The following is a 15,436-nucleotide window of genomic DNA, read 5'->3' on the forward strand; positions in this document are numbered from 1 at the left end:
GGCAGATATTAGCATTTATACAAGTTCAACCCCCCCAATATGGGACGGATGCAATGCGGGGGGGGGGGGGGTGGACTAGATGATCCTCAGGGTTTCTTCCAGCTCTACAAATTCTATGATTCTGATGACAATGTGGAAATGTCAGCTTTTGGCAGGACGATACACTCAACCAGCTTAGAATCATAGAGTTGGAATAGACCACAAGGGCCATCGAGTCCAACCCCCTGCCAAGCAGGAAACACCACCAGAGCACTCCTGACATATGGTTGTCAAGCCTCTGCTTAAAGGCCTCCAAAGAAGGAGACTCCACCACACTCCTTGGCAGCAAATTCCACTGTCGAACAGCTCTTACTGTCAGGAAGTGCTGTTTAGGTGGAATCCTAATGTTTAGGTGGAATCTTCTTTCTTGTAGTTTGGAACCATTGCTCCGTGTCCGCTTCTCTGGAGCAGCAGAAAACAACCTTTCTCCCTCCTCTATGTGACATCCTTTTATATATTTGAACATGGCTATCACATCACCCCTTAACCTCCTCTTCTCCAGGCTAAACATGCCCAGCTCCCTTAGCCGTTCCTCATAAGGCATCGTTTCCAGGCCTTTGACCATTTTGGTTGTCCCTCCTCTGGACACGTTCCAGTTTGTCAGTGTCCTTCTTGAACTGTGGTGCCCAGAACTGGACACAGTACTCCAGGTGAGGTCTGACCAGAGCAGAATACAGTGGCACTATTACTTCCCTTGATCTAGATGCTATACTCCTATTGATGCAGGCCAGAATTGCATTGGCACGTCACACTGTTGGCTCATGTCAATTTGTGGTCAACCAAGACCTTACAAAGCACTTACATGCGCATCGCACTGAAATCTTAATCAGTGGTGGGGAACATCTGGGTCTTGTGGGGTGGGTCTGAGCCCAGCAGAAGCCCCAGTTTGCCCCACAAGCCAAATGGAGCTGAACGCAACCCCTATTCGTATCAAGCGTCGATCAGGATTTCCAGAGTGCAGCTGATCCAGTTAGGGCTTGCATTTGATGTCAAATTTTAAGGGAGTCAAATGCACGCCCTGCTTGCAGAAGGAGTATCCCTCCAATGTTCCAGCTTGTCCCTTTAAAGCTGCTTTGGTCCTTGCCCCGTATCTGATGTCAGGAGGTATGTCAGGTGTAGGGCAGGTGAGTGTGATTGGGGGAAATCTATTTTAACAAAGGTCCTTTTCATCCCTTGAAAAACCAGCAATACAGTGGTACCTCAGGTTACATACGCTTCAGGTTACAGACTCCGCTAACCCAGAAATGGTACCTCAGGATACTATTGCTTCGGGATAACTTTGCTTCAGGATGAGAACAGAAATTGTGCGGCAGCAGCGGGAGGCCCCATTAGCTAAAGTGGTGTCTCAGGTTAAAAACAGTTTCAGGTTAACAGCGGACCTCCGGAACAAATTAAGTTCTTAACCCGAGGTACCACTGTATCTTGTCCAGGATAAAATACTCTGTAGCCAAGGCAGCTGTAATCTTTAGTCAGTTGGCCCCAGAGAAGTCCAATTAAATAAATGTGAATTTCCAATTTCTTTAAGTGTATCATCCTGGACAATTACAGATAGACAATACCATTGTCTATCCTGGACAATACCATTCTCCTCCAAAACTCAACTCCATCTTCCCAACTGTTACTTGGAAGTTGGGAACATGCTAAGGACTTCATTTATTGAGGTTTCCTCATCTACTGTCTGGAACGTCCCCCCAACAGAGCCTCTAACCACAATTTGCCATCAGATCTGGATTGGCAGGCTACAATTATCTCCTTGCCTCTTGTGCAAAGAGTTCATCCATGGTGACCAAGATTCAATGGGGAAGTCTCTAAATTAACCATAGTTTTCCAGAATATGTAAGCTCTGGATGATAAAGGAGCTCACACGACCTCCCTGTGCAACTTCCTTTTCACATCTTAGGTACACAAGAGAGCTCAGCGCCGCATCTTTTCATAATGTTTAAAGTTGCTCCAATACCTTCAAACCACCTGATTCTGCAATGTGAGGGAGTTCAGCCAAGCCCTCTAACCTTGTTCCTAAATCACAACTTGTTTTATCTGTAAACAGTGCAGAAACGCATTATTATGCCTTGGCTGAACATTATTTCCAACACAGGAGCACTGTGTGCTTTGCTGAGTGGTAAGTATCTGGGATCTTTATGGCTACAAACAAGAAATCATTCTTCTTCACAGCTAACCTTGATCTTATCACAGCACAAGTTCAAGAGCGTGTGGCAAGCTGTGCTGGAAAAAGGACCCCGCCACCAAAAAACCAAAAACAGCTGACTGGCAAGCCATTTTTAATGCAAAGCTATGCTCAAACGAGGGGCAGATGTCAGCAGTCGAACCCACTCATACTGGAAACTCTCTAGCATTTTACAAAAAGAGGAGTTTAAATATGTTCTGCGCATTAACCAAGAGGAATACAGCAAAGAGAGAGAAAGCGGAGCGTTTGGCTCAAAAACCACGACCTAGTTCTCATCGAGATGGTAAACCTGTTGCTGGACGGTAGCATGTTAACCCAGGGTTTCCCAAATCTTTTGAGCCCTTTGATGAGCTTATAAAGTTGCCATCAACCCAAATTCTTGGGAACGCAACTGAAACAAAGTCAACACTTCTTAATCAGAGATTACCATTATTCCAAAGCCTTTAAAAAAAAAAAAAAAAAAAGCCTTCTTCAAGTTTCTCCAAGGCAGCCTGCTTTTGTATCTTTGGGGAAGGAAAAGAGGAGCGATAGAACTATTGTTTTGACATTTCAAAGAAATCTTTAGAAAGTGAATGTCTGCACCGTTACACATTTTGTAAAGCAATGAAGCTGCATGGTCTGAGGATACTGTGGAATCATCTTATTAAACACAATAGTTTTCACAGTCGCAAGGGAGGTACACTCTGCCCATGCTCTTTATTTCTGAAGCTCACAGTCCTTTGAAAGCTTCATCCCCTCCGAACAGGACACCTGAGGGAAGGGATTCCACTGCCTTGCGATGGTGGTAGCTTTGGGGTGCTTCTCGCTGGCAGAGGGCTAACTCTGCCTCATCCAAACCCCTCCACCCCAGCAGATTCACTGATTCATCTATGTCAGTATTGGGTACACCAGCCTTGCCCCTGCCAAATGTTGTGGATTACAGTTCCACTAGCTCCAGCTGGCATGGTCAGTCTACACTAATTGGCAGTGGCTCTCCAGATTTCAGATGGAAGTCTTTCCCAGTCTTACCTGGAGATGCCAAGGACCAGACCTGAGACCTTTCTGCATGCAAAGCACACTCTTCACCGCTGAGCAACACACCTTTTACAGTGGTACCTCGGGTTAAGAACGTAATTCGTTCTGGAGGTCCGTTATTAACCTGAAACTGTTCTTAACCTGAGGTACCACTTTAGCTAATGGGGCCTTCTGCTGCCACTGCGCCGCCGCGGAACGATTTCTGTTCTCAAAGTTCTTAACCCAAGGTACTATTTCTGGGTTAGCAGAGTCTGTAACCTGAAGTGTCTGTAACCTGAGGTACCACTGTACTCAATTAGCAAAATTTGCTTCAGGAGGTGGGGAAAGTACAAGAATTGACCCTCTTGTAATTCAGACTGGCCAAGTGTTCAAAGAATCAAAGCAACCCAACTCAGTCACATAAATTTTATCCACTGACTAGCACAAGTTGTTTTTGCAGGACAACATTTTTCTCTTCTTCTGCGACAGTTGTACCTTGGATCCCGAGCGCCTTGCAAGTCGAACGTTTTGGCTCCCGAACACCGCAAACCCGGAAGGCAGTGTTCCAGTTTGTGAACGTGCAACCCGAACGTCCGACGGGGCTTCCGTGGCTTTTGATTGGCTGCAGGAGCTTCCTGCAGCCAATCGGAAGCCGCGCCTTGGTTTCCGAACGTTTTGGAAGTCAAATAAATTTCCGGAACGGATTCTGTTCGACTTCCGAGGTACCACTATATGCATGTTGCCATTTCCCATGGCAACTGCCCGATTAAGGGGAAATGATTAAAATAATAACACCAGCACCAACAGCTATAGATCTAGTCAACTCCCCCAGAGATGTATGCTTGATGAAAAGACTGTCACCTTGATACAGGTGTATGAATTTGGGATGTGCTGCAGAAGTGATCACCCGGTCAGGCAGCTCCCTCAAAAACAATTTCAGCAAACTGGCCGCTGAGCTGACGTCGCCTTCCACAGGCAGCTCCACTTCCTTTCCGCTCTCGTACTTCCCTCGAAGCCGCTCCATGGTTTTCAGGTTGCCGTTCACCCTGAAAAGACCTTCCTGTTTCAGCCCTGTAATCACACATTAAAAAGGAGGAAGATAAATAAATAACTGGCACACCCGCTGCCCTGCTTTAAAAATAACACGGCCAGAGCAACCAATGGCAAATGCTAAACGTAACCAAAAAAAGCCTAAGTCGGCTTTTAACTGTCTAGCAGTGAAAACGAGGGCCAAAAAATTGTAGGCCTGGCCTAGACATGCATGCACAACAAGGTGGTAAAGATCCAAGGTGGGAGAATGGAACTGCCTCATTTCGAACTGTGAAGGGGGAAATATCACAATTCTGAATGCTCTCGTGTGGAAAAAACCCACACACCCAACAAATAGGAAATTAGTGCAGTGGAGAACAAGCTGGGTTTGCCTGGTGACATATAAATATAAATATATATATATATATATATATATATATATATATATATATATATATATATATATGTATGTATGTATATATGTATATATGTATATGTGTGTATATATATGTATATGTATATATATGTATGCAGGTTTTGGTGTCCTCGGGTGTCTTCCCGTGTAAAAGTTGGGGTGTCTAGGCGACGTTTCGACGAGGTCTCACTCGTCATCTTCAGGCTGGTGCTTTCGGCTTCTTGTTACTGGAACAGAGCAGGATCTCAGTGTTTGAGTTCCTATAAATACTGTTGAGGGGGTGTGGTGCAGAGAACTTCCTCTCTGCCCAGAACATTGGAGGCTATACACCACACCCCCTCAACAGTATTTATAGGAACTCAAAACACTGAGATCCTGCTCTGTTCCAGTAACAAGAAGCCGAAAGCACCAGCCTGAAGATGACGAGTGAGACCTCGTCGAAACGTCGCCTAGACACCCCAACTTTTACACGGGAAGACACCCGAGGACACCAAAACCTGCATTCCTGTACCCGTGAAAATCTACGAAAGCAAATATATATGTATATATATATGTGTGTGTGTGTATATATGTATATATATGTATATGTATGTATAAATATATGTATATATATGTGTGTGTATATATGTATATATATGTGTGTATATATATATGTATATGTATAGTGCTTTTTTCCCTTTAAAAAGTGTTCAGGGGTACTCTCATTTTGACGCAAGAAAATCACAGTTTTATAGTTCAAATCAGCAAAAATAAATACAGTAAATGGACAAAAGTACAAAGTCACAAAGTGTTTAGGGGTATGCATACCCCTGCGTGCCCCCGGAAAAAAGCTTGAGTGCTCTCTCTCGTTATATATATAGGTGCCAGGGAAAAAAACGTTCCTCTTCAACCAGGCCTTTGGCTGTTTAATATTCTACAGCCTTTTAAATGTGTCTGTGGGAAGGGGGGCTTATTGTTTTGCTGTTTTGTTTTACTTATTTGCTTGTTTTCATCCTGTATTTTATTCTGTGAGCCATCCTGAGATCTTACGATGAAGGGCAGCAGATAAATCTAATAAAGAAAGAAAGAAAGTAAAGAAAAAAAGCCCTTTGGTTGTTGCTTGCCCCTGATAAGAGCTACGAGTTTAGCCTACAGGAGTTCGCACCAAATGCCTCAAAAGGTCCTCAGCAGAAACCGGCCTCCACAAAAGCCTAGCAATCCTTCTCTGACATCTGCTGGAAAACAGGGCACATTGCAGAAAAACAAGATCCCTTTAAATCAGAAAGTTGACAATTATTCACACACCATCAAACTTAAGACTACTTGCTTAGTTCTTTAACTTGCATGCACAAAAATATAAGCATTACGGAGCATCTAAGATTAGATTTATTTAATAATTATGTGAAATTTGAACCTGAACCTACTTAGTATGTTGGTGCTCTTAGATCCCCACTTTCTTCCATTTTAATTTTCTTTCACTATTATTATTATTATTATTATTATTATTATTATTATTATTATTCCTCCTTTTCCTTCCAAGGAGCTTAAAGTGGTATACACGATTCTCCACCTCTCCATTTCATCTTTACAACAGCCCTGTGAGGTAGGTTAGGCTAAGAGATGGTGACTAGCCCAGCGTCAGCCAGTGAGCTTCATGGCTGAGTGGGGATTTGAACCCTGCTCTCCCAGGTCCTGGTCCAACACTCTAACAACGTTACAGCACACTGGCACCCTTAGATCTAACCATGACACCACACTGGCTTCAGGAAGTCTGCACTAGAGCATGACAATCAGGGGGCTTTAAAAATCACCGCAGAGATCAAGAACCTGGCTTGGTCTGAAGACACATAAGGCCCCTTTGCACACAATAAGCCAGTCTGGGTGTTGACAGTGTCTGTCCAGACTATCTTGAGTACCAGGATGGAAGAAAGTCAGAATAGAACTGTTCCATGTAAAATGAAATAAAATATACACATGCATCTACTCCACAGACTTGAGCTTTCAGATCAGCTATTATAGTCGTACCTTGGCTCCTGAATGCCTTGGGAGTCAAATGTTTCAGCTCCCGAACGACTGAAAACCAGAAGTGAGTGTTCTGATTTTTGAACATTCTTTTCAAAGCTGAACGTCCGACGGGGCTTCCAATTGGCTGCAGGACCTTCCTGCAGCCAATCAGAAGCTGAGCTTTGGAAGCGGAACGTTTTGGAAGTCGAACGGACTTCCGGAACGGATTTGTGCCAATACATTCACACAAAACATGTACAGAGGTTATACAATGTCCCCTGTTTATTGAGCATTTCTCTTGAAACGTTCTCACAAAGTTATACAACAATACCAGATAGTGGCTGTTATTCCACACTTCCCGGGGGCAATTTCCCACCACTTTTTTTTTATTTGACTTTTTGCAGCGACGAGATAATTGTTCAAGAAAGTGTGTGGTGATGACGGCCAAATCTTATGCAAACAGACAAACGGTGTCCCTGGGAGAGCCCTGAACTTAGTTTAGGAGTTTTCTTTTAAGGGGAAACGCAGTCCTAGGAGGGCGCCTGGGGTCTCTAATAGACACTTCCCAGAATCACCAAACTACAATTCCCAGCATTCTCTGGAAGTAGGTGAGGAGAGAGAGCCAATAGAAGTTACAGACCGAGATAAAATGCATTTACGCATTGAGAGTACAGACAACCCCTTAAAGCAAGAGCGAGGAACCTGCAACTTTCCAGAATTTGTGGGGCACCAAGTGCCACCTGGAAGCAGAAATCCCAACAGAAGGAGAGACAGGAAGCTGAGTTCTTGTTCTGATTTATTGCATGTAAGCTGCTCTGGGGGCCCTTTTGGCTGGAGAGTTGGTATATAAATGAATAATAATTATAATAAGCCCCCACCAGTCCCAGTCAACATGGCCTATGGTCAGGGATAATGATGATGATGATAATAATAATTTTTATTTATACCCTGCCCTCCCCAGCCAGAGCCGGGCTCAGGGCGGCTAACACCAATAAAATTTCAGTAAAAACATAATAAGAAAAAAAAACACACCACAATTTAAAATATAGGTTAAAATGCAATTTAAAATGCAGCCTCATTTTAAAAGTCAAAACCATAAGGTGAGGGAAACATAAGGGTCAGACTGAGTCCAAACCAAAGGTCAGGCGGAACAGCTCTATCTTGCAGGCCCTGTGGAAAGATGTCAAGTCCCACAGGGCCCTAGTCTCTTGTGACAGAGCGTTCCACCAAGTCGGGGCCAGTACTGAAAAGGCCCTGGCCCTAGTTGAGACCAACCTAACCACCTTGCGGCTTGGAACCTCAAAATTTTTGTCATCTGTGGACCTTAAGGTCCTCCGCGGGGCATACCAGGAGAGGCGGTCCCGCAGGTACATGGGTCCTAGGCCGCATAGAGATATGTAAGCTCTGCAACATCTGGTGGGCCACATATTTGCTACCTGTACCTTAAAGATGGGACTATCTATCTATCTATCTATCTATCTATCTATCTATCTAAGGACACGGGTGGTGCTGTGGGTTAAGCCTAGGACTTGCCGATCAGAAGGTCGGTGGTTCGAATCCCCGCAATGGGGTGAGCTCCCGTTGCTCGGTCCCTGCTCCTGCCAACCTAGCAGTTCGAAAGCACATCAAAGTGCAAGTAGAGAAATAGGTACGACTCCAGCGGGAAGGTAAACGGCGTTTCTGTGTGCTGCTCTGGTTCGCCAGAAGTGGCTTAGTCATGCCGGCCACATGACCCGGAAGCTGTACGCCAGCTTCCTCAGCCAATAAAGCGAGATGAGCGCCGCAACCCCAGAATCGGTCACGACTGGACCTAATGGTCAGGGGTCCCTTTACCTTTTTTACCTTAAAGATAAACCTTTCTTTCCCCCTTTTCTCAACAAGGAGGGTTCCGCTAGCAGCTTACCATGCCAAGTCAGGTATTCAACAATCTCCCACACGACGGCCGGGACTCCGTTCTTGCTCAGTCCCTGCTGCTGAAGTTCATGCAGGCTTACGCCAAACACCTTCTGGCAGGCAGCTCCCCTCTGGCCACTCAGTGGGGCTGCCGCAATCTTCTTCATGTCTTCTTTCAGCCTGACAGCGGATTTGCTTTGCTTGAAAGAGCACAGAAAGAGGGAGCAGTCGGTCATCGTGACTATAGGGGGCTGCATGGTGGCTCTGCGAAAGGAAAGCTGAGCATTCAAAGGCAGGCCTTTCGGGTTTTAAATTCTCAACAACAACAAACGAAACCCGGCGGAGAGGAATTCTTCCGAAAAGAACTGGGAGGGAAACATGCACACACAGGGAGAGACTGAAAAGGGAAAAAGAAAGTCAGAGGAGGAGGAGCCTGGAATACGTAGCCGAGCAACAGAGTGGATAAGTCTGCAAGCTGCATCGCCAGAGCAACTGTGGGTGGAGCAGAAATGAGAGACACACTCTATGAATGGAAGCCGTTCTTCTCTGAAACATCAGGGTAAACATAGAGGTAAAATAGCCGAATGGCCTGGCATAGTAACCAGACACTGAGAAATGGATTTCTGCCACAGCGGAAAAGCAGCAGTGCTGTTTACAAGCTTGATTTTTCCTAACAGCCTTGCTGGTTCAGGCCAATAGCCCATCCAGTCCAGAATCATCTTCTCACATTGGCCAAACAGATGCCTATGGGAAGCCATATATATATGTGTGTGTGTATATATATATATATATATATATATATATATATATATATATATATTTGCTTTCGTAGATTTTCACGGGTACAGGAATGCAGGTTTTGGTGTCCTCGGGTGTCTTCCCGTGTAAAAGTTGGGGTGTCTAGGCGACGTTTCGACGAGGTCTCACTCGTCATCTTCAGGCTGGTGCTTTCGGCTTCTTGTTACTGGAACAGAGCAGGATCTCAGTGTTTGAGTTCCTATAAATACTGTTGAGGGGGTGTGGTGTATAGCCTCCAATGTTCTGGGCAGAGAGGAAGTTCCCAGGCTAGTGTGCCTTTTCTTCTTTTGTTCCTTAATTACTTGAGGGATATCTTGAGTGATTTCTTGAGTGATATCCTGAGTACCACTTAGGTGGGTCATTAGGTGTGGATTAGTTGCTAAAGTCTTTGTGTCTTGACCTCTTGAACTTTGTGAAGAGTTTTTCTGAGAAGATGGCTGTACTGCACTTAGTTGTGCTCTGGCTTGGCTTCGTGTATAGGGGCGAGCTGTGGTTTTGTGGCCTGTGTCAGCCAGATCTGTGTAGGGATTGCAGGGGGGTGCAGCATCCGGAGGTGCCACCATGGTTTGGCTACTGGATGGTGTCTGTAATTTATCTGTGGAGAGGGTCTGGGTTTGGGTCTGGTGTGGTTGATTGGTGATGGCGTTCTGTGTGCCTCTGGATCTGGTGTCAGTTTTTGTGGGGAGGGCTAATTTCCAGATGTCTGGCAAGCGGGATGTGTCGTCACGCTTGTTCATGTTGTGAGGGTGTTTCTCTATCTCGATGGCTTCCATGATTATTCTCTTGTGGTGATGTTCCATGTTAAAGAGCAATTTGGAATCTGCAAAATTCGGAATCTGGACGCATCCCCACGGAAAACATCATATGCGGAGTCGAAGCTAGCCTAACCAAAATCAACCCAGATGAAGCCAATAAAATCAGACTTGAAGTCACCAACATCCTCTGCTCCAGCAAACCACCCAGAAGCAATTTACACAAAGAAGAACAGAAAGCACTCACCAACCTGAGGAAAGACAACAACATAATCATTCTCCCAGCAGACAAAGGTAATGCCACTGTTGTGATGAACACATCGGACTACCAAGCAAAACTATCAAATCTACTCCAAGATCCTACCTACCAACCTATAAAAACAGATCCCACCACCTATCTGGAAAAAACCACCAAATCCAAAATAAAAGCCTCTCCTATCAGTGAAGAAATCCAGCTAAGAATCATCCCCAGAGAAAAATCATCCAGATGCCCCAAACTCTACGGCCTCCCCAAGATACACAAAGAAGGAACACCACTCAGACCAATAGTCAGCTCCATAGGCTCACCTCTACAAAATCTCGCTAAATTTCTCGCCAAGCAACTTCAGCCCTATGCAGAATCCATCTCTTCACACGTTCCAAACTCCTTCCAGTTCATAGAAACAATAAAGAAGCAAAACCTACATCCTAATGACCTACTTGTGAGCTTCGATGTTGTATCTCTCTTCACACAAGTGCCCATTAATGAAGCCTTGACAGCCATTGAAAACAAATACAATCCCCCCGAATACATCTTGGACCTGACCAACCACTGCCTAACCAACACGTACTTCATCCACAATGGACAAAGATACAAACAGATAGAAGGAGCACCTATGGGATCACCCCTCTCACCGGTCATCGCAAACCTGTACATGGAACACTTTGAAACCAATGCTTTAGACAAGTCAGAACACAAACCCAAACTTTGGCTCAGATATGTTGACGACACCTTTGTAATTTGGCCACACGGGAAGGAAAAACTGGATAGCTTCCTCACACATCTCAACAGCCTACACCCCAAAATACAATTCACTATGGAAATAGAAGCCAACAACCAACTTCCCTTCCTTGACGTCCTAATCTACAAAAAACCTGATGGCTCCCTAGGACACACTATCTACCGGAAAAAAACACACACCAACCGCTACTTACATGCACAATCACACCACCACCCTGCACAAATAAACTCCGTAGCCAAGACTCTCATCTCCAGAACCAAACGCCTGGCTGACAAAGACCACTTGACAACTGAGTTACAGAATCTCTCAAATGTGTTAATTGCCAATGGATACCAGCAAAACAGGGTTACGAAGCTAATCCAAAAAGAAACACCCCCCAAAAACCAAGACACAGAAGAAAACAATGGCATGGCCCTCCTTCCTTATATCAAGGGCACTACAGATAAAATTAGCAAAATCCTCCATAAACACAATATCAAAACAGCCTTTTGCACCAACCAAAAAATAGCCAATATCCTCAGAAACCCCAAGGATAAAATCCAGTTGGAAAACCAAGGGGTCTATGAAATACCCTGCAAAGTCTGCCCAGCCACGTACATTGGACAAACAAACAGACGAATAAATGCACGTATCGCAGAACACAAGAATGCCGTCAAAAAAGAAGAAAAAACTTCCTCTCTTTTCCAACACATGAAAGAAACAGGACACGAAATTAATTTTGCAGATTCCAAATTGCTCTTTAACATGGAACATCACCACAAGAGAATAATCATGGAAGCCATCGAGATAGAGAAACACCCTCACAACATGAACAAGCGTGACGACACATCCCGCTTGCCAGACATCTGGAAATTAGCCCTCCCCACAAAAACTGACACCAGATCCAGAGGCACACAGAACGCCATCACCAATCAACCACACCAGACCCAAACCCAGACCCTCTCCACAGATAAATTACAGACACCATCCAGTAGCCAAACCATGGTGGCACCTCCGGATGCTGCACCCCCCTGCAATCCCTACACAGATCTGGCTGACACAGGCCACAAAACCACAGCTCGCCCCTATACACGAAGCCAAGCCAGAGCACAACTAAGTGCAGTACAGCCATCTTCTCAGAAAAACTCTTCACAAAGTTCAAGAGGTCAAGACACAAAGACTTTAGCAACTAATCCACACCTAATGACCCACCTAAGTGGTACTCAGGATATCACTCAAGAAATCACTCAAGATATCCCTCAAGTAATTAAGGAACAAAAGAAGAAAAGGCACACTAGCCTGGGAACTTCCTCTCTGCCCAGAACATTGGAGGCTATACACCACACCCCCTCAACAGTATTTATAGGAACTCAAACACTGAGATCCTGCTCTGTTCCAGTAACAAGAAGCCGAAAGCACCAGCCTGAAGATGACGAGTGAGACCTCGTCGAAACGTCGCCTAGACACCCCAACTTTTACACGGGAAGACACCCGAGGACACCAAAACCTGCATATCTATATATATATATATATATATACACACACACACACACACACACACACACCGTATTTTCCGGTGTATAAGACGACTGAGCGTATGAGACGACCGACGACACCCCCCCAACTTTTCCAGTTAAAATATAGAGTTTGGGATATACTTGCTGTATAAGACTACCCCTCTTCCAATGCACACCAAATAAAAATTAAAAAAACCAATCTCCAGTCCGGCTCAGAAATCCGCTCCACTACCCAGGGGCCGGGGGCTTCTGGGGGCCAATTTTCAAGCGTATTTCTGCTTCATCTAGAGAAGTTGGTGTCCTCTGATTTAATTTGCTGTCGTTTTATCCTTTGGTGGGGAGTTGCTGCAGGAGCTGCTGCTGTAGCCGGCGTATAAGACGACCCCCGACTTTTGAGTAGATTTCCCTGGGTTAAAAAGTAGTCTTATATGCCAGAAAATACTCTATCTATCATCTATCTATCATCTATCTATCTATCTATCTATCATCTATCTATCTATCATCTATCTACCATCTATCTATCATCATCTATCATCTATCATCTATCTATCTATCATCTATCTATCTATCTATCTAATCTATCTATCATCTATATATCTATCTCCTTGGGCTGGTTAGTCTATAAAATTTTATCTGTTTGTTTTCTGGAAGATGGAGCAAGCTTGTTTTCTCCTGCTCTGGAGGGTAGGACTCGAACCAATGGCTTCAAGTCACAAGAAAGGAGATTCCGACTAAACATTCAGAAAAACTTTCCGACAGCAAGAGCTGTTCGACAGTGGAACAGACTCCAACAAGAGGTGGCAGACTCTCCTTCCTTGGAGGTTTTTTAAGGAGAGGTTGGATGGCCACCTGTCATGGATGCTTCAGTTGATATTCCTGCATCAGAAGGGGGTTGGGCTAGATGACCCTTGGGGTCCCTTCCAATGATTCTGAGAGTTAAAGCTAAAATGTGGATGTTTAACAGAAAAATAGCAGTGTGCTATTTTTAACACTGCTGGCTGGCATGTATCAGAAACAACTTCCTCCATCACTATCTGTTGCAATAGATCCTCCATTCACACATCTCCCAAGGATGTCCCAGTGGTGATTCAATGAAGCGCTATATGACATTCATTTTAAAACTGGGCTGCATAGCGCAAATGTTCCAGGGAACATTATGCCTGGTGAAAGGCCTCTTGTAGCTCTTGGAGCCGTGCTATGAGGCCACCTGGTAATCGTATTCCTCCTAGCATAAGGCTCTGCCACTTTTACTGCATTCCTTCTTAAAGGGCTTGCTGAGCAAAGGGGTTCTGCTTGGTGTGCTGTGTGGTGCTGCTCTAAGCCACTATAGAAACATAACTTTACCAGCTTTCTACTCCTGAAATGATGCAAGGGGCGGGGGGGGGGCAACTATTTAAGTTCCAAAGAAGCCCGCCAAGATTCCCACTCCTAATAAAACTTGTTTTAAGAATGAAGGTGGCCATCCTATTACAGTGGTACCTCTGGTTGCGAACAGGATCCGTTCCAGAGCCCCATTCACAAAATGAGCAGAACGCAACCTGCATCCGTGTGGGTCGCGATTCGCCGCTTCTGTGCATGCGCGTGACATCATTTTGAGCGTCTGCGCATGCGTGAGCGGTGAAACCCGGAAGTAACCCTTTCCAGTGCTTCCGGGTCGCTGCGGGACGCAACCTGAAAAGATTTGACCTGAAGCAAACGTAACAAGAGGTACCACTGTACACATTTCCCTTGGGAGTAAGCCCCACTGAACTCAAAAGCGGCTGGCTTCTGCACAGACTTACAGAGAACTACACTGCTAACCTGTCCTTTCGAACATGAAAAATGGGAAAGGTTCGAAAGCGAAACATGCAAGACTCAAGAAATGGAAAAGGCAGACAGTGCGTACTAATTCTTTTAATGTTATTTATTTGTGTGCATTCAGAAAAAAGCAGAGAGGGGAGCACATGGTCTTTTGCCTACCCATCTGCTAAATCCACTAAATCTCTAGTGCCTACAAAACAGGCAAAATAGATGCATGGAACAGCAAATCCTTCCCTCTGAAACATCCATCTTGGAATGTTAGTTAAAAAGAATAAAATACTTTAAAAGTTAGTCTAACTTTTAAACTGGAAAATAGGGGAGGGAGACGTGAGGAGGTCCCAAGAAGTAAAGAAAATATGTTATGTTATGTTTTAATTTTGTTTGTTTGCTATGTTGTTAATTCAAAAATTTCAATAAATATTTATAAAAAAAATATAAAAAGAATAAAATACTGTACACATTATCAATCCTGCCTCACAGTGCTGCAGGAGCAAGTTGAATCTCGCTTGTTTCTTCATTGTTTAAAAAATGCCTTTAAATCTGCACATTTATCCGAGCGGCTCCAATTTTTAAACACAGCTTCAAACTTACCCATATTGGCGGCAAACATGCACGTACTTGCTTAGGAGCAAAACCTTTTTTAGAGGGAAGACTGCAGGCATGATCACTAACAGAGAAGACATAACACAACAGAAAGCCCTACTCTGGGGAAAAAAATGGGTTTGTTTGTTTATTTTAGGAAAAAGGTAAAAGGCGGATCTAGACGGATCCTCGTGAATTCATATGATTTTTTCATTCAAATTAAATAAAACCACCATGATACTGTAGACTATGTCTTACTCTATAGACAGCATCAAAAAAATCACGCATCTACTATTTCGTGGGGCCGCAGGGGCGCAAAAACATGGTTAAAAAACACGGATCCTCATGGATCCTCATGATTTTTGCACAAGAGCAACCCAAAGTCACCATCAGTTCAAACATCATGGCCAGGGGCACAGCATCCACCACAAAAATCACGGATCCACGGCTTCCTGGTGATACCGTGGCCC

At 44.5% G+C, this 15,436-nt stretch overlaps 1 protein-coding gene across 1 annotated transcript in view; it reads right to left on the reverse strand.

Annotated features, from left to right (window-relative positions):
• Positions 1–15,436, reverse strand: part of FAM13A (family with sequence similarity 13 member A) — a 164,732-nt gene that overhangs the window by 122,149 nt on the left and 27,147 nt on the right. Inside the window, 2 exon segments of the mRNA XM_081924863.1 lie at positions 4,079–4,288; positions 8,548–8,737. Of these exon segments, the coding sequence (XP_081780989.1) occupies positions 4,079–4,288; positions 8,548–8,737 (400 nt within the window).

The sequence above is a fragment of the Podarcis melisellensis genome (genome assembly GCF_964234715.1).
Source record: "Podarcis melisellensis genome assembly, chromosome: 9".
NCBI classification, from domain to species: domain Eukaryota; kingdom Metazoa; phylum Chordata; class Lepidosauria; order Squamata; family Lacertidae; genus Podarcis; species Podarcis melisellensis.